This window comes from Bos grunniens, chromosome 5 (assembly GCF_055505025.1).
Source record: "Bos grunniens cultivar Pamir isolate PY7600 chromosome 5, Bosgru_T2T1.0, whole genome shotgun sequence".
Lineage (NCBI taxonomy): Eukaryota > Metazoa > Chordata > Mammalia > Artiodactyla > Bovidae > Bos > Bos grunniens.
In genome coordinates, this window is record NC_141169.1 from 2,380,223 (window position 1) to 2,406,950 (window position 26,728).

The 26,728-nt window shown below is 44.1% G+C and overlaps 1 protein-coding gene across 1 annotated transcript in view; it reads left to right on the top strand.

Annotated features, from left to right (window-relative positions):
• Positions 1 to 25,836, top strand: part of TPH2 (tryptophan hydroxylase 2) — a 102,913-nt gene extending 77,077 nt beyond the window's left edge. Inside the window, exons 9-11 of the mRNA XM_086398683.1 lie at positions 14,499 to 14,594; positions 25,161 to 25,294; positions 25,424 to 25,836. Of these exons, the coding sequence (XP_086254809.1) occupies positions 14,499 to 14,594; positions 25,161 to 25,294; positions 25,424 to 25,598 (405 nt within the window). The 3' untranslated portion in view covers positions 25,599 to 25,836. The remainder of the gene's footprint in view (positions 1 to 14,498; positions 14,595 to 25,160; positions 25,295 to 25,423) is intronic.
• Positions 25,837 to 26,728: the final 892 nt, after the last annotated feature.

Below are 26,728 nucleotides of genomic sequence, written 5' to 3' on the forward strand. Positions count from 1 at the left end.
TGCCAGGTAACTCCACCTGTTTTCCCATGTATAAAGTGGGGGGATTTAGCTCTGGTTGTTGCTCAGTTCTGTCACTCAGTCGTGCCCAACTCTGCGACCCCACAGATGGACTGCAGCATGCCAGGCTTCCCTGTCCTTCACCATCCCCCAGAGTTTGCTCAAACTCATGTCTGTTGAGTTGATGATGCCATCCAGCCATCTCATCCTCTGTCGTCCCCTTCTCCTCCTGCCCTCAATCTTTCCCAGCATCAGGGTCTTTTCCAGTGAGTCAGCTCTTTGCATCAGGTGGCCAAAGTGTCGGAGCTTCAGTTTCAGCATCTGTCCTTCCAGTGAATTAGCAGTGGTACATAGTAAGAGTTCAGTAAATGTTATTCATTTATTTTTCTCCATTTTACAGACAAGAAACCTAAGACTCAGAGAGGCTACATAACTTTCCTAAAGTCAAGGAAATGGCAGAGCCTGCCTTTGAACTTGGTCTTCCGCTCCAAAGTTAAACCCTCAGGCCACCCTGTCACGTTACTGTCACGTTGCCTGCCTCTGCGGGTTGTGGTGAGCACCGTGTGATGCGTTTAGTATGGTGGTAGGGTGTGGGCCACGAGGGTGGCGGTGATTGTTATTAGAGGTAGGGGAGCTCACCTAAGCTGAAATTCTACTTAGGGGTTCAGTTACCTATAGACCTTCATTGTGGCAGGGACCCCAATTCATAGGTAAATCTTTTCAACCCCATTTGCACATAGAGATGGTTAGTGTCGACTCTGAGTGTGAGAGATGATGATGATCGTGGTGTTGGTTAGTGACTGGAAAAGAAACATGACTTCATTAATAAAAACTTAATAGGACAGCTCAGTGCAACGGGGTGGTGAAAATGGCTCTCCCCACTCAATGTACTTTTCTCTTCAGTTTTCAGACACATAATCATTTCCCAAGATCCTTGGCCTTGCCTGGAAAGAAATAGGTGAGAAAATGCCAGCTCTCTAGTCCTGATGTCTGGGAGGGTGTTGCTTTTCATAACACAGGGATAAAAATAAAATGACCCTTTAAAGGTGGTGGTGACTACCCTCGGGTTACTTGGGAGGCAGTAAAAAGCTTATTCTTCCTACAAGCATCTGAGAGCCTATCTTAGAATCGCCGCATCTTGGGAGAATGTGTGATCTGAAGCAGAACATTCCAGGGCATGCAGAAGGATGTATGGCTGAAAACGTGCTCATCAGTCTTCTTCTCCTTCAAGGAGCTCAGAGTTGCTTAGGTTATAAAAGGCAGTTCTTGGGCACCTCCAAACCTATAGCTTTTGCTTAAGTAGGTCTTCCGTGCACAGTAGATTAAGCACATAACGTAATGGAGTGTTGATCCTACACCTGGTATGAAGTGGTGGGTGTGTGGGTGTTTGTGTCCTCAGAGTGAAGTTTAGCCGTTTCAAGGTAGCTGGTTATATAGCAGCGCTTCCCAGGTGGCTCAGTGATGAAGAATATGCCTGCCAGTGCAGGAGACATAAGAGACACTAGCTCGATCCCTGGGTCAAGAAGATCCCCTGGAGAAGGAAATGACAGCCCACTGCAGTATTCTTGCCTGGGAAATCCCATGGACAGAGAAGCCTAGCAGGCTATGGTCTGTGGGGTCACAAAGAGTTGGAGATGAGTGAGCCACTGAGCATGAATGCACAGTTATATAGTAAGTTCAAAAAAGGGTCATTTGGAAAAAAGATGGAATTGCCCTAAAAGAAGAGAGCCAAACTCTGTGGATCACTTTGTTTTGGAGATGGTTCACTGAGGCTCATGCAGTAATCTAGGGTCCAAGCAGTAATACTGAATGTAAGACCAGCTTTTCGTTTGTGAACCCAAAGACCTGAAGGTTCAGAAGACACCAAAAAGGAGCCTATTTGTATTCCTCACGCCCTTTTCAAAGTGAAAGTGAAGTCGCTCAGTCGTGCCCGACTCTTTGCGACCTCATGGATAGTAGCCTGCACCAAGCTCCTCCATCCATGGGATTTTCAAGGCAAGAGTACTGGAGTGGGTTGCCATTACTTTCTCCAGGGAATCTTCCCAACCCAGGGAACGAGCCCAGGTCTCTCACATTGTAGACAGATGCGTTACCGTCTGAGCCACCAGGGAAGTCCGACCCTTTCAAAGTGCTACAGAATTTTGTAAAACAGATCAGATGGATGATCATCTCACAAATTCATCTCCAGAAGAAAATAGTGTCTGTCTGATCTCGTGTGTTATTGGCTGGTCAGTGAAGGTGCAGGCAGGGGTGCTGATAGAAGTTCCTCATGGGTGCTCAGGGTACTTCAGGGGCTGGATTGAGCACAGACCCCTCCACACTCTGACCAAGCACAGTTAGTGTTTTTCTTGGCTTCTTTGCAGTTGGCTGCTGCTACTGCTGCTAAGTCCCTTCAGTCGTGTCTGACTCTGTGTGACCCCATAGATGGCAGCCCACCAGGCTCCCCCGTCCCTGGGATTCTCCAGGCAAGAACACTGGAGTGGGTTGCCATTTCCTTCTCCAATGCATGAAAGTGAAAAGTGAAAGTGAAAGTGAAGTTGCTCAGTTGTGTCTGACTCTCAGCAACCCCATGGACTGCAGCCTACCAGGCTTCTCTGTCCATGGGATTTTCCAGGCAAGAGTACTGGAATGGGGTGCCATCGCCTTCTCCATTCCAGTTGGCTACAGTCTTAGAAACAGCAAACTGAAAAGCTTTCCACTCAGATGTTAGAATCAGTGAATTTTCAGAATTGTTCCTAGTCATGACAGAGGCCAGAAGCCACATAGCTACAGGACTGTTCAGCTTCCAGAAGGAGACACCTGCCTGCATGCCAGGTCCTGAAGGCCCCCTCCTTCCTTACTGGCTCGGAGGACCCTCGGCTTTTGGTGAATGAGGTGTAGTGAGAGGTCAAGGGACCGATGCATTTCTGAAGGTATATGTTAAAAATGATTCGATGGCTACAGTCATGGGATTTTCGTCTTTTCAAAGAGTCTGTAATGTTGGAAAGGGTGCTGAGGGGAGTACTTACTGATCTGGGAGATCGGTGGACCTGGTTGGCTTAGCCTGCTGGGAAATTCTTCTCCATTCACTGTTTCCTCCCTGCCTTCAGTATTTGCCGGGTACCCGCTACATGTCAGGTCGGGGGCAGGAGACCAGCCATGAAACAGCAGCAACGGCAAACACAAGGCAGACTAGCCTTGACCCGAGTCTGGAGGAGGGAGCGGCAGCAAGACTGGAAGTTTCTGTCTAGCTCTGTAAGCGCATCTTCTTCTGGCAGACCAGCAGGAAGTAGGCAGAGAGGCTGAGCATGACGAGAGCATCCCTGGCAGAGGGAGGGCGGTCTTCTAAGGCTTAGGTGGGAAGCTGGAAAGAGCACATCCATCCACACAGCTGCAAACAGTTTTGGGGGCCCGGAGTGGTAGCAGGGTGGGCGGCAAGGAGGGAGGGCAGGCTGCAGATGAGGCTGCAGGAGGCAGGGGCCCTAAGTCCTTGAGGGTCTTTTCTTCTGTCTTTATTTGTTTGGGGCTGTGCTGGATCTTCTTGCTGGCTGGGCTTTCTTTGGTAGTGGCGTGTGGACTGCTCATCGTGGTGGCTTCTCCTATTGCAGAGCGTGGGTTCTGGGACACTCAGACTTCGGTAGTTGCAGTTCGAGGGCCCGGTAGTTGAGGTTGGTGGGCTCTGGGGCCTGGATGGTGTACTTGTGGCACAGGCGTGGGCTTAGTTGCCCCAAGGCATGTGGGATCTTAGTTTGCAGACCAGAATTGAACCCGTGTCCCCTGCATTGACAGGTGGATTCTTAACCACTGGACCACCGGAAGTCCCAAGGGTCTTTTATGCCATGTGAAGTATGACCTGTACACTAGGCTGGCAGGGACGGTGCTGGTTTGTAACTGGGTCACCACATGGCCCTTGGGACCTGATATTGAGCCCTGGGGGTGGAGCCTGTGGAGTGGATTCTGTTGGAGTTTAGGTGTGGACCCAGTGGCTCAGGTGGCCCAGATGTTGGGTGAATGCTTCTCACTCCTGTTAGTCCATGAGCAGGAGGCAGGGGATGAGAGATTAATTTTTTTCTCTCTCTAATTAAAAAATACCATTAAAAACTTGTAAGTGTAAAATGATACCAAGTCAGGTGGTATTTGAAGCTGAAAATGCTCTCAGATAAGCTGAACAAGGGGCCCTAAAACTGAAACGGTCAGAGGGCACGTAAACAAACCATCCATTTGTTCTTATAAGCAACCCGAAAGATAGAGGCAAGGGTAGTTAAACAGACAGAAAAATCTTGCTGAAGACAGTGCTGCTTGAAAATCGCCTGTGTCGATGTGGTTTTCAATAAAAGTTGTTTTCTGCTGATTTTTTTTAATCCTCCCTATGGATGTGCCTAGAGTTGACTCATTGGAAAAGGCTCTGATGCTGGGAGGGATTGGGGGCAAGAGGAGAAGGGGACGACAGAGGATGAGATGGCTGGATGGCATCACCGACTTGATGGACGTGAGTTTGAGTGAACTCCAGGAGTTGGTGATGGACAGGGAGGCCTGGCATGCTGCGATTCATGGGGTCGCAAAGAGTCCGACACGACTGAGCGACTGATCTGATATGATCTGATGGATGTGCCTCTTATATTTGATGATCAGTTTCCCACAAGGTTTGCCATAATATTTCCTCAGAGCATAGGTTTTTACATTCTAATTCATTCTGTGGCTGTTCTTAACCTAAGACAGGGTATGCTGGTTTCACAATTCAGGGTCACTGTTTTCTAGCTGACAAGACGATACTCAAATCCCAACCTTCCTCTTTTTCTCAACTTCTTTTTGTCTGTCTTGGTTTGAGGAGAACCACTGGCAAAAGAGGCAGTCTCCACTACTCCAGTGGAGCCTGTGAGCCGATCCTTTCCATAATCTGATTTACCTTTAACTTCCTGTTATTCACATTTCAGGTTCCCAAATATTACCCACCCCCAGGTCCTTGATGTTAATTGCTCTTTCAGCAGCTTCCTCTTTTCCTGAAGCTCATCTGAGATCCCATTTATCCTTCAAAGTCCAGCAGAAGCTTCACGTTCCTCGTCTTCTGAGACAGATAAGCCACGCTGCAGTTTCAAGACAGAAATTTGTGATGGCATTAAAACAGCAGAACTTTATTATTACTGTTGTTGCTTTTATTATATGTCTTGTCTACCTGTTTGTGTTGTACCTTTCTCAAGACCATATCTTTAACTACTTTTGTAATCTCGAGTAGAGCTCGACACAGTAGAACTGGGCAAATATAAATTAAAACAATGTATTAAGTTGTGCTCTGCTATAGTGGTTTTCATTTAGGGGCTTGTGGTAAAATATGAGTGTGGAGATCTAAGTATGGTTATAATCCTGCAGTCATCTGGATGACGATACTAGAATCTAGACAGCAGCTGGCCCCCAAATCTGTGAACACAGGGCGGAAGACTTTTTGCCAAAACACTCCTTTTACCAATGGGAGGCTTCGAAATGGGGTGTGGATGGCCTGTGGTTACAGAGTGGCTGTAGCCTGGGACTGCAAAAGACCAGTGTCTTCCAGCTCAAAGTGTCTAGCATTTCTTACACTTTTGTTTCACACAGGAGTAGCCCAGGGTCAGCTCATGAAGACTGCCAACCACCACTTCCCCCACTTTCTGCTTTTCTGAAGCTCAGTTCCAGAGATTGTGCCCAGCCAGGAACACTTACTCTGCAAACAAAGCCCGGGGGTAATAATCATTGCACCCTAGTGTGATTTGACTTTATATGTGACTCTTGGAGTGTTGACAGTTTAAGTGGTCAAAGAAAGTGCAATAAAAATGGATGTCTGGGAGTTTTCTACCTGTGACCTTTGACTGATGACCTGTGTGGGTCATCAGGGCAGCCCCTACTTTCGCTTTTGTTCCCCCTTGTGGATTTGTGCTGCCTTCATATGTCCATCTCAAAGCTTCCCCCTTATCTATCAAACCTCATTCCTGTCCCAATCCTATTATTATTTGCAGTTTATTCAAGATTAAGGGAATTTTGGCTATAGGTGTGCAGGTACTTGCTGCTTGTAGACTGAAATTCAATGTGGCTAAAATCCAAACTCTAGTAGCTGGCAACAAGTGGTAGAGGAGTGACTGGGACCTGGATCCTCTTCACTTTTTCAGCAGTTTTTCAAGTGTCTTCTTTGACATGCTAGTTATTCGATGGAAAGATGTTAGAGAAAGGGAGGCTGTGAAACACAGGGCTCTTTTTCTGTATTTTTATCTGCACTTACTGAGGTGCGGATGCCCTGAGAAGAGCATCTTTGTGTGGCCTTCCTTTCTGGGACTGATCTTTTTGTGATGACGTAGGTACCAAAGAGAATGATGCTCATCAGACTTGTGTGGGATCAGGGTACACTAGGTTCAAGCTTCATAGGTACTGAGACCTAATTTTCCAGATCATGAAGAAGTGGTAGTGAGGGGAAGGGTTGGGGGTCAGAGCTTGAAAGAGGGCTGGGGCAGCGTGGCTGGCCGGGGGCATTTGGAAAGTGTTCACAGGTGTTTATACCTGTTCTGGATGTGTCTCAGTATTTCAACAAGGACTGCTGTGCTAGTGTGGCGGACTGGTAGTGGTTCTGCATCTGTAAGTGCTCTTGTTGATGAGGAAAGAATGTGCGATCTGAAGTTAGGAAGCTGGAGCTTGACTCCTAGCTCTGCCAGCCGTGGGTTCAGGAATCTGGGAAGATTCCTGGATCACTGAGACTCAGCTTTCCCAAGGTAGCAGATTTGTAGCAAGATGACGTATGTGTGGACACATTGTTAAACTGGAGGTCCACTGGCTAAGTTTCCCTGTTATCTTTTTCTTTTTTAAAAATTTATCTTTAATTGGTGGATAATTGCTTTACAATGTTGTGTTGGCTTCTGCCATACAGAACGTGGATCAGCCATAAGGGTGCACATATCCTCTCCCTCCTGAGCCTCCCTCCCCTTCCCTCCTTCTCCCTCTCCCTCCCTCTCCCCAGGCTGTCACAGAGCACCGTGTTGTGCTCCCGTGTTACACAGTAGCTTCCTGTAGGCTATCTGTTTTACACATGAGGATGTATATGTTCTAATGCTGCTGTCTCAATTCATTCCACGCTCTTCTCCCGCTGTTACTGTCGTGATTGAACTCTGCTGTTAGGTGAAAACTTCAATTATGAAAGTGTTTAGGGTTGTTTATCCAAGCACCAAACATTGTGTTTTTGTGTCAGATCTGCATTTTGTATATTTTTCTTGTTCCCATCTCATGTCAGGGTGTGGACTTAGAAGCTACATATTTGAAGTTTATTTGAACTGTGTACTAGATATGGATAAATGGCATCTGAGTGAGGGCCTGAGGGATTCTTTTATATGTAAAGCAAATCAAATTTAGCACATAACTTTTTGTTATGTTTAGCACATCTCAGTTAGGGCTGTTTTAGACATTCTTTGCTTGCTTCTTATTTCTTGTCTGTCCTGTATATGCAGATGATGGAATTCCAGATGTGAAATGATGTATGTGATTACTTAGAAGTATGTGCTACCAGCTCAAAAAAAAGCCCCCAATTTTTAGTGAAGGTGGTAGAGAATATACGTCACTCACTTGGGCATTTATTTAACAATTTTTTGGCTGTGCTAGGTCTTCCTTACAGCGTGGACTTTTCTCTAGTTGCAGTGCACATGTTCTCACTGTGGTGACTTTTCTTGTGGCATGGGCTGTAGGTGCTTGGGGTTCAGTAGTTGTGGCTCCCTGGGCTTTAGAGTACAGGCTCAATAGTTGCCCAGCATGTGAGATCTTCCTGGACCAGGGATCGAACCTGTGTCCCCTGCATTGGCGGGGTCTTCACCATTGAGCTACCAGGGAAGCCCTCTCAAGCATTTATTAAATGATGTGTATAAACAAATTTCCTGAACAGAATGAAAGAAGTAAGATATTTGGGTATCTTCCTAGGACTTTGTGCACCATTTAAATCTAATTTAAGAATGCAGACTGAGTATCAGGAAGAGGTTATATAATTATTTCCAGGGATGCAGAGAGATGGGAAAGTAGGAGGCAAAAGAACTCTTCTAGAGAAAGATCAGAACAATAAATTTCTTTTTCATCAAGAGAGAAACGTGTGCATGCATGCTCAGTCATGTCTGACTCTTTGTGAGTCCATGGACTGTAGCATGCCAGGCTCCTCTGTCCATGGAATTTTCCAGGCAAGAATACCAGAATGGGTTGCCATTTCCTCCTCCAGGGGATCTTCTTGATCCAGGAAGTGTCTCTGGAACCTGCGCCTCTAGGGTCTCCTGAATCAGCAGGCAGATTCTTTACCACTGCACCACCTGGGAAGCCCCCTGAAAAAGGTGTACATCTCTTTAATCCCCTAAAGTAGGAAAGGCAACACACTCCAGTATTCTTGCTTGGAAAATTCCATGGACAGAGGAACGGTGGGCTACAGTCCATTGGAGTCACAGAGTCAGAAACGACTGAGCTTGCACGGAAGTGCACTCTTTAATTGGAGCATGTGCCTTAGCGAGAGCTTCAGATGTCTAACACCAAACAAAAGAAGGGTATCACAGCATGTCCTTTCGTAAATCATCATGTGGGATCAGGGCTCTCCAGGTGGCTTTGTGGTAAGGAACCCATTTGCCAATGCAGAAAACACAGGAAGCATGGGTTTGATCCCTGGGTTGGGAAGGTCCCCTGGAGGAGGAAATGGAAATCCACTCCAGTATCCTTGCCTGGAAGATCCCATGAGCAGAGGAACCTGGCAGGCTGCAGTCCGTGGGGTCACAAAGAGTCAGGCATGGCCGAGTATGAGCACACACGTGTGTGGGATCAGGTGGGTTTTGCAGATGTGTTCAGTGTCAGTGGACTTTGCTCGTTCCTGGTCTCACTGCAGCTCTTAGAACATTTGCCAGAATCATGTCCTACCAGTCATGACCTGAAGATGGCAGCATTGGGTGACCTATCTCATATTCCAAAGCGCCTCGCTGCTAGCTCATCCCCTGGCTGCGTTTGGACTTCACACTGTCACTCAGATCCTCTTCTGCTTAATGACTGTGTGTGTAAATGACTCTGCTTTTCTTCTAGGGAAGAGGTCCGATCTATCTATCATTCTTGTTTTGGTTTTCAGTTAATGATTATGTGTAATTATATTCAAATAAAATATTTATAAATAATTACATATAATTAGTGGTATGTAAAACTTGAATTCATGAATGTCAGCTTTGATGAAAGGTACCCTTCAATTTGGGAGGTGTTAGTCTTAGTATTATTATTTGTTTCTGTTTAAAAGGCATTAGTGGCTAAGACTCTGCAATTCTGTCTTACACAGGAGTTCTTTCAGGGCTCAGTTTTTGTTTTTGTTTTTTTAATAATAGGTAGGATATTTATTTGGTAAGTCTCTAGGGAATATATTACAGATCCACATCTGGTGAGTGCTCTGAGGAAAACAAATTCTAGTTCCTTAAGTTTCAAGAAGCAATTAGCTACCCTTGAATTCTGAAGGGTCTCCAGGGGTAATCCAGTCCAACTCTAAATAGGCTTTGCCTTTAAAAAACAGGCAGGGGCTTCCCTCGTGGTCCAGCGGTTCAGACTGCACGCTTCCAATGCAGGGGAGCAGGTTCGATTCCTGGTAGGGGAACTAAGATCCCACGTGCTGCATGGCTTGGCCACAAAAAAGAAAAAAACCACCACGCAGAAGACATGTGTCATTGCCCTCTCTTCCCCACTGGTGATGTGCTCAGGGTCTTCTGCATTTTGAGGTCTCCACCTAATGAATTTTGAGGTGTTAGAAACAGAAAGAGAAAAATTACCCTGAGCAAGTCCATAATTCAAATCTCAGCCTCAGGTACATTTTACCATTCCTCTTTATCTGTTAGCCACACATGGAGCTGCAAACGGAAAGCTATGTCAAAGCAAAAGGTCTAATTCTTCGGGGAGCAAAGGCTGCAGAAGCAGCATCTAGGCTCATTCCTTGCTCGAGGAGAGCAGGAAACCAGAGGGAAATGCAGTTAGGGAATGAGCAGATGGAACTGTGTAAGGTCAGAGTTTCTGGAAGGATTCCCAGATAAGGGATGGGGCCAGACAGCATTCTAAGCAACAAGGAGGAAGAAACCCAGTGGTTCTTTCCTCTGAGGCTACCCCAATTCTAGAAGCACAAGGACCAAAGACACACTGATAGATTTAGCTTAGAATTTTTAGGTGGGTTGATGCAGACCTTTCAATTCCTGCCTCATGCTAGGTTGGGATGCCAGGTCTGTGTGAAGGCCGTGTGCATGGTGCACCAGATTTTCTTGGGGGCTCTCTCAGTCTACTTTGGTTTAGATCATAATCATGACGATGGATTATGTATGCACTAATGTAGTGTACGGAAAATTAAAAACGCATGTTACAGGCTGACCTAAATGCTCCTGTAGCTGGCTCCACATTTTTATTTTGTTTTCACAAACTCTTCTGTAGTTAATGTTAAGACTCCAAGGATTTCACATCATGTGCTATAGATGCAACATAAATTAGAGAAATAAGCCAAAAACATAGTAAGAAGATGTCATGAGATTCTAGTTTTCCTGATTTAGCCTTTCTTTTCCCCATTTTTTTTTCTCTAATTTTATTTTATTTTTAAACTTTACATAATTGTATTAGTTTTGCCAAATATCAAAATGAATCCGCCACAGGTATACATGTGTTCCCCATCCCGAACCCTCCTCCCTCCTCCCTCCCCATACCATCCCTCTGGGCCGTCCCAGTGCACCAGCCCCAAGCATCCAGCATCATGCATCGAATTCTAGTTTTCCTGATTTAGCCTTTCTTTTCCCCATTTTTTTTTTTTTCTGGTTGTAAGGGAAAATCATGCATCTATTAATCTTTTACCTGGAAACTTTAAAATGTGACAGATGTTGAGCTCATAAAACACTGAGCTCTGGATCTCTTAAATATCACCATGTAGACTGATCCAGGATAAATCACTTCATCTCCTTAAACTTGAGTTTTCCTTTTGTTAAAGAGGCTGAACTTCCAGTCCTCCCATTCTATGACTGTATGATCACATCGCCATTGTGCCCAGGATTGTACAAAGATTTTTGAGGACTCACTTGAGGACTGTATTTTAACTATTCTTTCTCCTTTGCAATTGAAGTATATTTGACTTACAGTTTTATATTAGTTTCATGTATACAATTTAATAATTCAATGTTTCTATACGTTACAACATGATCATCACCATAAGTCTAATTACCATATGTCACCATACAAAGTTATTACAGTATTATTGACTGTATTTCCTATGCTGTACATTACATCCTTTTATCTTGATTCTTCTCATGACACATCTTAACGTCTCTTATTTTGGATCTTCTCCTGAGGCCTCTGTGACACTGACTTCTCCCAGCCTCCTGCTACCCCTGGCTGAAGTCAAGTTCTAAGTGGCTTACCACCCTTGTCTCTTGGCTACAACTGCCTTCCAACTAGTCTCTCTGCTTCCACTGCTGCCTCCCTACGGTCTATGCTTTACCCAGCACCAATATGATCTTTGGAAAAGGAAATCAGAACACATCTTTCTCCTGCCTCAGACCTTCCAATAGCTTCCTGACACCCTTGGAAATACAGATATATCTCTGCCTCAGGCCCTTTGCACTGGCTGTTTACTGGGAACACTCTTTCTCCTAGGTCTTTATACAAATGGCTTTTTCATGTCCTAAAGAAAGGGCCACTTGCAAGCAAGTTGCAGCTTAAACATGCCTCCTGCAGGGAGGCCTTCCCTGACCCTTCCATCTAAAACAGCCATATCCTCTGCTTGATATCTGATGTTACATGATTTTATGATTTATATAGCCAATTTCACCTGACATTATCCTCTAACATATTTTTAATATTTTATTTGTTTATTTATATTCTGCATTTGGTCTCAGTTACCTCATGTGAGGTCTTTGATGTGTGGCACGTGGATTCTCCAGTTGTGGTGAGTGGGCTCAATTGTTGCAGTGCATGGGCTTAGTTGCTCCACGTGGGATATTAGGTCCCCAACCAGGAATCGAACCATATCCCCTGAATTGCAAGGTGGATTCTTAACCACTGGACCATCAGGGAAGCCCCTGTATGTTGCTTTTGTTTTCTTTGTCTCTCCCACGTGGCACACCTGCTTCGTGGGATGGGGTAGTTTGTTCCCTTGTTCTCTGCTGGAGCAGAGTCTGGCATACGTGGGTTTGTAGGAGTGTTTGTAGAATAAGTAGATGAATGAATGGATGGATGTCATAGGCAGGAGACCTACAGCCCAGAGAGGTTGTGGTCACATAGCCAATTAGAAATGAGTATAAGACTCGGGTCTCCTCGTGTGTTTCTTTCCTTTAGATTCTGCTACCTTACAACAAGCCTAATGTACAAATAATTCAGTCACTATTTGTTTATTTATTCACCAACTATTTACTGAGCTCTTATCATGTTTCTGACACTATTCTACGCCAGTTGTTCTCAACCAGGAGCAATTTTGACCTTCTGGGAACATTTCTCAATCTCTAGAGACGTTACTGGTTGTTACAAATGGGGTGGGGATGCTACTGACATCAGAGGACTACTGGGGACAGAGGCCAGGGACGCTGCTGAGCATCCTACAACGTGCAGAACAGCCCCCCAGAGCAAAGAGCTAGCTGTCCTAACGCGTCAGTCCTGCTGAGATTGGGAACCTCTGCTCTAGGTGGACAGACAGGGATACCGCTCTCATGGAGCTGATGACAAATAGTACATTTCATACACAAATGAAAATCCATGTAAAAAAGTGATGTGATTGAAAAGAAAGCTCAGTCAGAACAGGGTAAGGAGGAGGCTGGTAGGTGCTGTGGGTGGTGACGAGGTAGGAAGGGCTGTGATCTTAGCTTCTTGGGGAGATAAGTCAGGAAAGTAAGTTTTGCCTCCAGAGGTTCAGCACTGTGACCTGGAATGACCCATCCTTTAGGTGCCGTCCAGGGCTCCAGCATATTGGCCATTCAAGTTCAGAGGTCATCCACATGTAATAAAAATATAAAATGCTTGGGAACTAAGGGAGATCTTAACCTCTGAATAAAAACAGAGCGAACTGCCATAGGCTAGAAATAATTATGATTTTCTGCCCCCTTTCAGGGGGTTTAAATTCTCTTTCTCAGCACCTTCATCGCTCCATCATCAGTGATACAGGACAGCGTTAATTTGATGCATTTTTTAATTGCTCCTTGTCAGCCTCTCACTTTACTTTCAGAGCACAAATAATGTAACTTCAGCTCCTCTCAAAAGTGTGGTGAGTCATTTGGTTGTACAGAGATTTCTGTTTATCTAGGTTGATTTTTGTAGGAACTTAACAGAAGCAAGTGTAGATTTTAGTATCTTGGGGAAACTGTAGTAGCTGATGAAGTTAAAACATGGGTCAATGAAATGGTTCTTACAATATGTGTTTAACCTATATGTGTGTAAGTATGTGGGCTTCCTGGGTGGCTCAGTGGTAGAGAATCCGCCTGCCAGTGCAGGAGACATGGGTTTGATCCCTGGATAGGGAAGATCCTCTGGAGAAGGAAATGGCAGCCCACTCCAGTATTCTTGCCTGGGAAATTCCATGGACAGAGGAACCTGGTGGGCTACATTCCACACGGTCGCAAAGAGTCAGACACGACGGAAGTGATTTAGCATGCACACACACACACATATAAGTGTACACGTTGGCATCTGTTTAAGATTTTGCTAAGAAAATGGTAATTTGGTAGGCACACGCTTGTTTTCTTGGACTCTCCTGGCGTCTTCACCACAATTCTTTACCAAGCATTGGCACATAGTAAGAACTCAACAAATGTTTGCTAAATGAATAAACCAACTGTAAAAATCAGTTTGGGATTATTGAATTCCAAGTTATTTTTCTACATTTACACAGATTTTTTTATGTTACTGAACCACAACTTAGTAAATATAGTAGCATATTCTTATGGCATTATCACTGTGACAGATTCATTTTTTATAAATCTGTTTTTAAAAAAATGTTTAAATCATTGCAAGGGATATGATTTGACTCATAGGGTTTCTGAATCTAGGAAAAATAAGACTCTTAGCAATTAACACTTTTCCCATATACCTTTAACCTGCTGCTGCTGCTAAGTCACTTCAGTCGTGTCCGACTCTGTGCGCCCCATAGACAGCAGCCCACCAGGTTCCACCGTCCCTGGGATTCTCCAGGCAAGAACACTGGAGTGGGTTGCCATTTCCTTCTCCAATGCATGAAGTGAAAAGTGAAAGGGAAGTCGCTCAGTCGTGTCCGACTCTTAGCGACCCCATGGACTGCAGCCCACCAGGCTCCTCTGTCCATGGGATTTTCCAGGCAAGAGTACTGGAGTGGGGTGCCATTGCCTTCTCCGACCTTTAACCTAGGGAGGGATTATTAGGCAAGAGAATAATGTCAATAAATCTTGATTCAAATGCATGTACACTGACAATGCTGAAGAAATTATGCACAGTGCACCATTTTATTTTGGGTGCCCTCTTATTTTACAGAAGAACTTGTTGCCCAGTTCACTGGATGTGTGTCCATTAAAAATTTTTTTTTGCAGTGCTATTTCTTCACGATTGAGTTTGGCCTTTGCAAACAAGAAGGGCAGCTGCGGGCATATGGTGCTGGACTGCTTTCCTCCATTGGAGAATTAAAGGTATGAAGCTGTGAGCAAAATATCCTTCCCAAGAAAACTGGTTCAAGGTCACAGAAAATATTGATTCATCTGTCTGAGCCTCTCTGCTCACAGATACCCCATAAATATTTAGTACAGAGGACTTGGCACCTCATATGTGGGTGCTGACCTAACTTTTTACACTTTTGAAAATGGGTCATGCCTTTCTGGGTTTGTGGTGTGACTCAAATGGATGAGCAGCCATGTGCCCGAATCAACAGGAATGACAAATGTATGTGCAGATGTTGGGTAACAAATGACTGGCCTAAATATGGGGCTGTAAAGTGTGCACTGAGCTGGCAGTGATCCTACTGATATAAAATTTCTTTGTAAGGGTGGCGTGGCTACTCTCAATTCTGTCACCCCCATGGCACCCATGGATTCCCTACCATCTACTTTCCAAAGGGGAATTTGAGCTTATTTTAGCTTCTTCACAATTGATGTAAATTAAAATATTTCTGGGCATTTACAATTAAAAAAAAAACACTTAAATGTACATGTGTTCAGAGAGGTATCTAACATGAGCAGTGATGCCTAATGGACGGTATGTATATATGTGTGTATATATATATATCTATATATATATTTTTTTTGCCTTAAAATACAGTATAATAATTTGTTCAGAAATGTTGAGGTCTGGGACATTCTGATCATTTAACTATTCTGGTTAATTAAGAATTTCTATCTGTATACCACTGGGGGATAGCAAGTTTTGATGAGTTTAGAATGCATTGTGATATCTAATCTGGAAATGGTACTGAAAATAATTTAATCTTTCTTCGATTACTCAGACTGAGGTCAGGATTATGGACAGTCCTAGGGTTTTTATTTTGAATATTGATATTCATTATCCTTACAGGATATTTATTATCCTGGGATTATATGTTTACTAGAGCTTTTCACATGTTTGTACTTTTGAAAGATGCAATTTAGCTGTAGCTTTATTGAGTCCACTCACTTTATGACTTCATTCAATTCTCAGATATTTGGCTGAGCACCTACTATGCACCATGTACTTGTGCCAGGCATTGAGGGTGCAAAGACAAATAGTCACGATGAAGAATAAGAGTATGAAGAAGTTAACAGCTCTCTCAAAAGACACTTCAATAAACCTTAGAAGTTTAGGTGCAACATATTAACCCACTTAATTCTCCTAGCAACCCAGTAGGATAAGTAACATTGTCTTCACAGGTAAGGACCTGAGGTGTGTAGGACAGTAAGGAGTGTGTTTACGGTCCCACAGCCAGTAAGTGTCGGAGGTGGTCCTGAGTCCAGGCGGTGTGAGCTCCAGAATCTGAGCCGGCCTCCTGGGATCCCTGCTAAAGGCAGGTGACATTCTAGTGCAGGAGACGAACAACCGAGGTAACACAGACAGTGTGACAAAGGCACCTGTCACATTTCGGCCACGTCTGGGAAGCCTTCCCGGCAAGGGTGCTGCCGCCCATGCGGATTCTGGAGGGGTGGGAAGGATGACTCTGGAGGAGTGGGAAAGGGAGGTGAGATGCTGGATCAGCCCGCTGACCACGGCGTGAGTGTGTGCTCCTTGGAGCCTGGCCCATTACGGGAGCTGTGAGGCTAGGCCTTGCTGGAACAGATGATAATATTCAACATACAAAGGCCTGGTGTGATGTGGTGAAATTTTTGTTTTTCTAAATTCTCAACAACAAAAAAATCCATTTGGGGTTAATCTCAAAGCTCATAGCCATAGCATGACGTCATCTCCCTGTGTGACCCATGCCTTCTATAAACTCTTTCTTGATTTCCTAGAAAAAAGAATTAGTCAGAAAATGGTGTAGCTCTTGGGTTAAATCTATTTACATTCTTCTCAGAGGGCTTACAAATGACACCAGAAAAAAAAAAGGGAAACAAATCTCTTATTGCCCCAACTTTTGACAGGGTCCTCTGGTCTGGTTAATGAGGCATGTGTAGGCAGCACTGGGGTGAATCTGTTGTTTTTGTTCCTGTTGGTACGGATCGAGTCATCTGGAAATGGAAATCAGCCAGAAACATGGACACTGAAGGGCATTGTCTGCTGTGAATCTTCTTGTTCTGGTCCATCAGCTCTGGTCATTAGCATTCTTCCATTCCCATATTTCAACACTCCAACATCCCTATGATTGCTACTTTCGACCATTTTTACAACTCAGAAATTCTTTCTCTCTGAAATGTCTTCTGACTGTTTGCAGAGAATACCTAACACAAGAGCTTTCCCTAGTGTCTTAGCTTTGCCCCACCCTTTACCCCATCCCTTCTCACCTTGGCCTGAGTGTCTAGGGCCCTCTCACAGCACTTGTGAATCAGATCAGATCAGATCAGTCGCTCAGTCGTGTCCGACTCTTTGCAAATACATCTGTTCAACTTTTATTTGAATGAACAGATAGTTTTGAGCCCAGGTGGGGACAACTTTATTAACAGCTTTATAATAATTCCTGTATAAACCCGCCTATTAATGCAGTTTTGAATGTGGTTACCTTTTGCGGTAAACTCTGCTTTTGCTGTTCCAATTATAGTCCATTTGTAGGTTCCGGATAAGTTGTCAGAAGTTTTTCTGTAGTCCTTCTAACTTTTACAGAACTCTCCACAATTCATCTTCTTTTATTGAACTGAGCACATTTTAGAATGTGTGCTTTAAAAGCCTCAGTTTTCAGGAATAAATGTTGCACTTCAGAGTTGCCCACGTACTTCCAAGCAGTGTCTCTATAGTTTGAAGGATACCTTTCATTTTTCCTTCTTATTTTTTGATGATGTTTATTTTTTATCTTTGAAGATATAAAGGAAATAAATACGGAAATGCTTGTAGAAACTACCATACATCTGCTAACCATAAAGAATATCAAAAACATCTCAGCAATGATTGCTCTCCCTCTCTTGTTCTAATCATTTTTTCTGGGATGTGCTTTTAGGAATTCCAGAAGTGTATTTGGGAAAGACCTTTCTAAACCTTCATCACTGTGGGGAGCAGTTAATAATGAGCTAGATCAGCTGGAAAACTGACTTTACAAAAGGTTGAAAATGGGATAATTCTTGCTATTCACTCACAGTCTAGCGTGTTTCTTTCGTTTTTGCATTCTTGTTCTATCTCAGAGTTGACTTAACTGTATGACTGTCATTTAAAAAATTTATTATTCACTCATTCCTTCACTTATTTTACTCAACAAACTCAAAACTGAAAGTCTCAGTTTTCAAGAATGTTTGTGTCTTTAGGGGGTAAAATCTAACAAAGGGATGGATATGCGTCTTTGCTGAATCCAGTCCTCCAGGAGAAGCAACAGCACGGTTTGTTCTTGTTAGTGGGTAAAGGACCCCTTGCTAGTTGATGAATTGGCTGAGTCTTATCTCAGAAAGTTTGCTGTTGTACAGTCGTTAAGTTGTGTCTGACTCTTTGCGACCCCGTGAACTGCAGCACGCCAGCCTTCCCTGTCCTTCACTATCCCCCGGAATTTGCTCAAAACCATGTCCATTGAGTTACTGATGCCATCCAACCGTCTTAATCCATCTCAAAAATGAAAGGTAATTTCTCCTTCCTTTTTACAGGTAAGAGCACAGTCTAGTTCTTTGTTCCCTTAAGGGCAGAGATGATCCTTTTTTTGGCAAATGGCCTTAGCATCTACCTCATAAGAGTCGCTGGAATATTACATACAAATACATTTGTTCTGCTTTTCAGGTTTTGACAAAGCTGGTGGTTTTTGAAAATTTACTTATTATTATATTTTGGCTTTAGTTTTAGGATATCCTTGCATGGTGGATTTCTGGCTCTGCTTTTATGTAGCTGTTTATCAGCATTTCCATAACAACTTTATATTTACTACAATCATTTGTATTTACAGCCACTTGCGGCAGCACTGTGAGGTGATCAGAGGCTGGTCAGTACGGCCAGGCTGTGGAGGCGGCCCAGGGCCCCCGTGTGTTCCCTGAGGCCTTCGAGGGTGTCGGCGGGGTGGCTGGAGTTAGGACTCTGAGAGTCTCTGAGCTGCTCCACCTGTACTGTGTTCAGATGGCTCCCAGCTCCCTTCCTCCCACCCCTTCCTTTCCTGAAGCAGCGCTGTTAGTAAGAACAGAGCAAAGATCAGACAGTGGGCACTGGAGAAGGGTCTTTGGCTTTTACACAGGGATTTCTTGTTGAGGGAGTTTGTCCCAATGCCCCCTCCTGCCCCTGGAATCTTGTTCAAACTGTTGAAACTTTCAACATCACTGATGAAAAAAGTGTGATACCATCATCACCCAGTGTAGCAACAGGGATGTTGTGACCATGCTGTGCTCAGTTAGAAGGAAAAACATTTGAGGGAGGTTCAAAAAATATTATAGACATGCATACATACTTATTATACAAACACATATGTTTGAGTTCTGATGTAGGAAAAAATGATTGTAGTGTGAGTGTAAGGGTGTTTTTATTTAGGATCTAGGGCCCAAACTACTAGACTTCACACTTGAGTTTTCCCCCAACTTTAACCAGTCCTAATATAGAGGGTGAGGATCACAGGTTGACATCTAGAAGAGCTGAGAATAACTCCGTGTTATTGCAAAGGCAGGTGGCTGGGAGGAAGGAAGATTTTAAACTGATAAATTCAGGCCTGGCTCTGTTGCAGTCTAGGAACTGGCAGTCTCATAGCTAGGGCCATCCTTCTTTCTTGATGGTTCCAGCAGAGTTGCCCCAGTGAAGGAAGGTGTGGCTCAGTGCGTGTGTACACCAGGCATCACTGGGAGCCTGAAGCAGCCATGATAACCAAATTTACAGAGTGCTTCCCACTTGCCCGACGCTTCACATGCATTTTCTCATTTAATCCGTACCACATTCCCGGGTTATAGACACTGTAACTATTCCCGTTTTCCAGATGAACACTGGAATAGGCTTACAGAGGTGGAACAACTCTGAGAAATTTTTGATGCTGAAAAGAAATTTCTATTTAAAAGACTGGAATAGGCCAAAAAAAAAAAAAAAAAAAGCCTTAAATTTGTGCACTAAAAAGTCAATTAATTGGTAATGGCCATCTCTGTTGGGGAGGGTGGGAAGACCATACCCAGGCCCAATGGGAAAGGCTGCTAGGGTGAATTTATGCAGGTTGGGGTGGAGGGAGGGGACCGTGGAACGAGAGCTGTGTATTTACCTGACCCAGAGATGGAACCCAGTTTCCCTGCATTGCAGTCAGTCTCTTTACCATCTGAACCACCAGCGAAGCCCTGTGTATTGCAGGCCCTGTTAGAACTGTATTGCAAGAAGAGCTTTAGAGTTCAGGTAGATATAATCTTTGCAGTTTCTCAAAGAGGGAATTGCATCCTAGCCTGGGGAATTTTCACTCATCTGGTAAACCTCTGGGACAGCTATGTTTAGAATCCAGGTCTCCTGGTTCCTAGTCCTGGGTCCTTGCCTTTTGCCCTGTGGATAAATCCAAAACAGCCTTTTTGGAGGGTATGTAGATGAGAGGAGGTGATTCTCAAGCATTCCTGCACTTTAAAAATGGCTTCGGAGTAAAAAGCTCTCAGCCAGATTCTCTCAGCATTAGAAAGCCTCTCTCTGCAGGAAATTGGATTAATTTTTGCAGACTTCAGGATATCAGACTCTTAACACTTTGGAAAGGATTTACCACAGAACTCCCTGGGGACATCAAGTAGTTTGGCTGTATGTTTACAGAGAATCGACTCTGGACACAGAGGAGAGAGTGTGAAACTTGTTCCCTAAAACCAAGGTGGCTTACAGAGAGATGTGGGTAGCAGTTGAGAAGCAAACTCAGTAGGGCTTTGCTCCGCTGAGCAGTGGAACCAGTGGAGACATGAACGATAGTCATGAACCCTTGAGCTGTGCTTTAGTTTTCAGAAGCAGGGGCCCTTCATGGGCTGCATGGATGTTCCTGGAGGTCATCGCACAGGAGAGCTTCCCACCAGTAAGTGAGATACTTATCAGTGTGATTGCCACCTCCTGTGTTGGCCTCACTCAGTGGCTGTTCCCCCAACTCTAGACTCTTCATTCTCCAGGCTAATCCTTGGATACCATTATCATCCCTATATTTTTAACAGCCAAGGGGTAGAACTGGTCTCATACTCCATGGATGGAGCGGTCCCCAGCATATAACCAGCTGTTGGATGCAGCAGGATCTTGAGGATAGACTACATTGTTGAGAGCTTAGAACAATGAACTTCCAACTGTCTTTTTGATGATTGCATTAGTCAAGTGTGATATATATTACCTAATGGTCTTTGCTTCAAATCATATGCTGTGAATACACTGACTTTTCTTAAAGGCAGAGCACCTTGCCCTCTGGGCTTTTTCTTGGTCTACTCTCATGTCATATTTCTGTTAAAATGACAAAATGAGCTCATTTGAGTATCTAGTAGAATCATCATATGATACATTTTTCTAAAACTACACTAATTTTTGTCTCTGTTATTATATACCAGAGGCATCCTCTACACATGGTGACTGCTAAAGGTGCTACTGTCCTGTCGCAGCCAAGGTCTGTCACACTGCAGACCTAGGTGGATAAGTTTCCTCCTCTTCCCTTGCTTGTCCTTGGCCCAGTGAGAAATCTGGCTCAGCAGGGAGCCCTGAGTGAGCTGTGCCCTGAACGTTCATACAGCCTGTTCTGCTACCTCTCTGCCTGTGCCCCTCAGTGCGACTGTGAGAACATGCAAACATCAGGGACACTGTCAGGCACTGTCTTCTTTTTTGTATGTACTGATGGATAAATGGACAGTTAGAGCAACATACTAAATAAAATGCACGCAGAGTATATGGCTGCAAAGAAAGCAACTGCTAGTTCCGAAAATCATGGGGAACCAATAGGAGGCCTATTCTTTGCAGAGAGGCAACAGTTCAGTTCAGTTTAGTTCAGTTGCTCAGTCATGTCCGACTCTTTGTGACCCCATGAACTGCAACACACCAGGCCTCCCTGTCCATCACCAACTCCTGGAGTCCACCCAAACCCATGTCCATTGAGTCGGTGATGCCATCCAACCATTTCATTCTCTGTCGTCCCCTTCTCCTCCTGCCCTCAGTCTTTCCCAGCGTCAGGGTCTTTTCAGATGAGTCAGCTCTTTGCATCAGGTGACCAAAGTATTGGAGTTTCAGCTTCAAAATCAGTCCTACCAATGAACACCCAGGACTGATCTCCTTTAGGATGGAGATCAGTGGAGAAATAGCTCCATAAAGAATGAAGGGATGCAGCCAAAGCAAAAACAACACTGAGTTGTGGATGGGACTGGTGATAGAAGCAAGGTTTGATGCTGTAAAGAGCAATATTGCATAGGAACCTGGAATGTTAGGTCCATGAATCAAGGCAAATTGGAAGTGGTCAAACAGGAGATGGCAAGAGTGAACATCGACATTCTAGGAATCAGCGAACTAAGATGGACTGGAATGGGTGAATTTAACACAGATGGCCATTATATCTACTACTGTGGGCAGGAGTCCCTTAGAAGAAATGGAGTAGCCATCATGGTCAACAAAAGAGTCCAAAATGCAGTACTTGGATGCAATCTCAAAAATGACAGAATGATTTCTGTTCATTTCCAAGCCAAACCATTCAATATCATGGTAATCCAAGCCTATGCCCTGACCAGTAATGCTGAAGAAGCTGAAGTTGAACGGTTCTATGAAGACCTACAAGACCTTCTAGAACTAATACCCCCCAAAAGATGTCCTTTTCATTATAGGGGACTGGAATGCAAAAGCAGGAAGTCAAGAAACACCTGGAGTAACAGGCAAATTTGGCCTTGGAGTACAGAATAAAGCAGGGCAAAGGCTGATAGAATTTTGCCAAGAAAACGCATTGGTCACAGCAAACACCCTCTTCCAACAACACAAGAGAAGACTTTACACATAGACATCACCAGATGGTCAACACCAAAATCAGATTGATTATATTCTTTGCAGCCAAAGATGGAGAAGCTCTGTATAGTCAGCCAGAACAAGACCGGGAGCTGACTGTGGCTCAGATCATGAACTCCTTATTGCCAAATTCAGACTGAAATTGAAGAAAGTGGAGAAAAGTGATTTAGGTCAAGTATGACCTAAATCAAATCCCTTATGATTATACAGTGGAAGTGAGAAATAGATTTAAGGGTCTAGATCTGATAGACAGAGTACCTGATGAACTATGGACGAAGGTTCATGATATTGTACAGGAGACGGATCAAGACCATCCCCAAGAGGAGCAACAGCTCTCATCAAAGCACATTTTGTTTCTTGAAACTGTGAAGTTGTTTTAAAAATGTGGACAGAATTATTAGCCATGTGGAACCCCGAATCCCCTGATGTTTCCTGCACTACATTGAATATAGCACAAATGCAGGTGCTGGTGTAGTGACCTTCCACATATGATGAAGTTGTTCTGTGGGCCAAGAAAAAATCAGTTCACTCCATGGGGCCCTCTGCATTCCCTGATTCACATCTGCATTTATCTGGACAACGGGACTTGGCGGGAAAGCAAATCTCACCCCGGGTAGGAGCGTGTGCCCTTTCTCTCACCCGTCAGTCCTTGGGTTCACTATTGTATTTTCACACTTAGGGAACCATGGCCTTCTTCACAGAAGGCTACCAATCATTCCAAGCAGTGTGAAATTGTTGGGGGAATGCAGCAGTAATATTGAACAGGAAAGGTTTTTCAGTGTTTCTCCGGGAAAACCTTAGCAGTTAGAGATTGAGAAGTGCTTTGGGTGGACCAGAGGCTGGAATAGAGTGTCTTCAGAAGTCAGCCAGCCCAGACTTCTCATGGACACTCAGGAAATGGGGGTCCAGAGAGGTGAAATCATCTGCCAAGGTTATCCAGTCAGCAGCAACGCCTGACTAGAGTCCATGTTTTCTTTTCTTTCTTTTTCTGTGATTTACCACTTATTCTTATTTATTTATTTTATTGGAGTATAAATGCTTTGCAGTGTTGAGTTGATTTCTGCTGTACAACAATGTGAATCAGCTCTCTCTCTCTCTCTCTCTCTCTATACACACACACACACATACACACACACATATATCCCTCCCTCCTGAGCATCCCTCGCACCTCCCCACCCCATGCTACCCCTTGGAGTCAGCACAGAGCACCAAGCTGAGGCCCCTGTGCTACCCAGCAGCTGCCCACTATAGATATTTATTTCACACGTGGTGGTGTGTACACGCCGATCCTAACCTCCCAAGTCATCCCACCCTTTCCGCCCCCTCTGTCCACACGTCCAGTCTCCATGTCTGCGTCTCTGTTCCTGCCCTGCAAATAGGTTTTCTAACTCTCGGTTCAAGGCTGTTTCTGCTAACTTTTCTCTCTCTGCCTCTCTCTCCCAACCAGTTTATCATTGAAATTAAGAAGGAAGGAATCTAAAGGGGTGTTTCTCAAAATATAATTTACAACCACCTGTCTGAATCACCTTGGATGCCTTTAAAATGCAGACTTCTGGGATTTATTCAGACTTTTCACATAAAATTGAGGCCTGGGTTTCTGCATTTCCTACAAGCTCCTCTGTGATTCTTAGGCACATTCTGTGCAAGAACTACAGATCCAGGGGCTATAAATAGGCAGGTGGCAGGAAATGAGTGCTAACTTTTAGCATCACTGGATTTATCTTGAATACGGTCATTCATTGTTGCTTGCTGTTCTTAGTGCCAGTCATGGGGTGAACTGAACAGGGCTAATGATGGTTCACAGAGTACCTGCATTAGCTTTCCTGTGTCCATCATGTCTGCTCTGAGCATTAAGTATAGCTATTAATATTAGCTCTCTTTTTTTTTTTCCCCTACCTGGAAATATTTATCTGCTGTATATTGCTCTGCTGTGCTTGAGGGAAGGTAAATGAATACTTTGCATGTATCCTCAAATATACAGGCCCACTCCAGCCTCTGTTGGTATGTAGTACCTGGCCTCAAAATGTCTCACAATGAGTCCACAAATAGTTCAGTCAGAGTCCCAATTACCTCTCCACGCAGGTAATTATTACTTCTGCCATTTAAGGGAAATTCCAGTCCATTGCTGGAAGCAATAAATTTAAGACCATATTTGTTCTCTCTCCTGTTTCTATTCATAGCATAGATTTAAAATTTCATTTCTGTGGAGTTGGGCTTCCCAGGTGATGTGGTGGTAAAGAATCCGCCTGCCATACAGGAGATGCAGGAGAGGCAGTTTTGGTCCCTGGGTCAGGAAGATCCCCTGGAGGAGGAAATGGCAACCCACTCCAGTGTTCTTGCCTGGGAAATCCCATGGACAGAGGAGCCTGGTGGGCTGCAGACCGTGGGGTCACAGAGTCTGACACGACCATGCACGCATGCACATTCTGTGGGGTTCCAGCTCTGAACGGTCCTTCAGTATGAATTTGGTTAATAGTAAATAAAATAATACCATTATCTCCTTTTTGCCCCCTCAGCTACTAACAGACTTCAAAACAACCAACCAAACAAACAAAACCCTTCACAGTCTGTTTCCCCTGCCTTGGGGAGAGTTCCCCGTACTATGGTGGATGAGTAACTGGGCAGTTCTGTGGGAGGCCGGAGCTGCTCTGGAGGAGTGTGAGCTGGTGGCCCTTCGGCAGTCTCATCCGGGACTTTAACGGGTTTCACGGTGTGTTTTGCAGCATGCTCTTTCTGACAAGGCGTGTGTGAAAGCCTTTGACCCAAAGACAACCTGCTTGCAGGAATGCCTTATCACCACTTTCCAGGAAGCCTACTTTGTTTCAGAAAGTTTTGAAGAAGCCAAAGAAAAGATGAGGTAAATTTCTTTTGCTTCCATCTAGAGAACATGACTTTTTATTTTGCTGGTTCTGTTCCTTCCTTATATCTGTCTCTTGAGCCTGTTAGGGTTGATCCCACATTCTCCTCTGTTCTGTTTATTTTGCAGGGACTTCGCAAAGTCAATTACCCGTCCCTTCTCAGTCTACTTCAATCCCTACACTCAGAGTATTGAAATTCTGAAGGACACCAGGAGTATTGAAAACGTGGTGCAGGACCTCCGCAGCGATTTGAACACCGTGTGTGATGCCTTGAACAAAATGAACCAGTATCTGGGGATTTGATGCCTGGGACCCGTGTCACTGCCAGCATGATCTTTTGGGGGCTTAACAACAATTCAATGTCATATAACACCGATAGCTTTCTGTGTCATGGCTTGGCTAGTAAGCACACAATTCTCTGTATTCCTACCTACTTGTAACTTACTGTGATAATGTGCGAAACACCATAAAGAACCCAATGGCAGATAGCCACTCACTGTATGGAACAGGCTTAAATGTCTTAAATAAATTTGACATTCCAGCTTAGTGTCCTTAGCTAAACTGTAGCTATTGAAAATTGTTAACAAATAGCCCTCTTCTGACTCTAGCTTGTGACCTTTTCTTTCTGAGATCAGAGCCTTTCCTTTGTGTTCATTAGATAAAATGAAAATAGCAGTGAAACTGTTTCTATTTTCTCCAGTGTGAGTGTTTTCACAGCACTATTTGAGATAAACCCAGAATTGTATGAAACTTCCTATCACATTACTAAAAGATTCAGTATTCGCTTTCGAAAATGGATATGAACACACTAGTTGGAATGGTTTTCAGGATGATTATTTATACAATGTAAGAAAAGTGAACTTTTCACACATAGAATATATAGATTGCATTGACCTTGTAGAAACTGAGTTGTGGCATGCTTCCCAAAGTATTTTGGAAGAAAATACTTCCAGAATGGACATTAGAAAAGACTAAACAGTAGAGAATAAATCTTGGGAGTGTGAATTTTATGCTGAAATAAAGTGATTATTCTGCTCAGGTGTTTAACCCATTTCTCTTGGAGAATAATAATATTCATAGAGCTTTGATTACAGTGGCGTAGAAATTGAGTCACAGAGAGTTAAGTGATTTGCTCAGAGTAGCACAGTCAGTCATGCATCAATGTTAACAGCGCATCACATCTCACTTTCGGATTGCTAAGACATTCAGCTTGGTGTGTGTATGTACTTATGAGGTGTAGTCATAGAAGGGAAAGTAATGCTTATCAGAACTAATGTTCATCAGTACATAGGACTTGGCTTGTGATCAAGGGTTGACAACGGTACAGATGTTTCCTCTCACAACCCCAAACCATGCTAGGTCTCTGGGAGTCTGGCCACATGCCCAAAGTTTGGGCAAATTTAGGTAAGTGATAGTGATATACCACAGGAAGG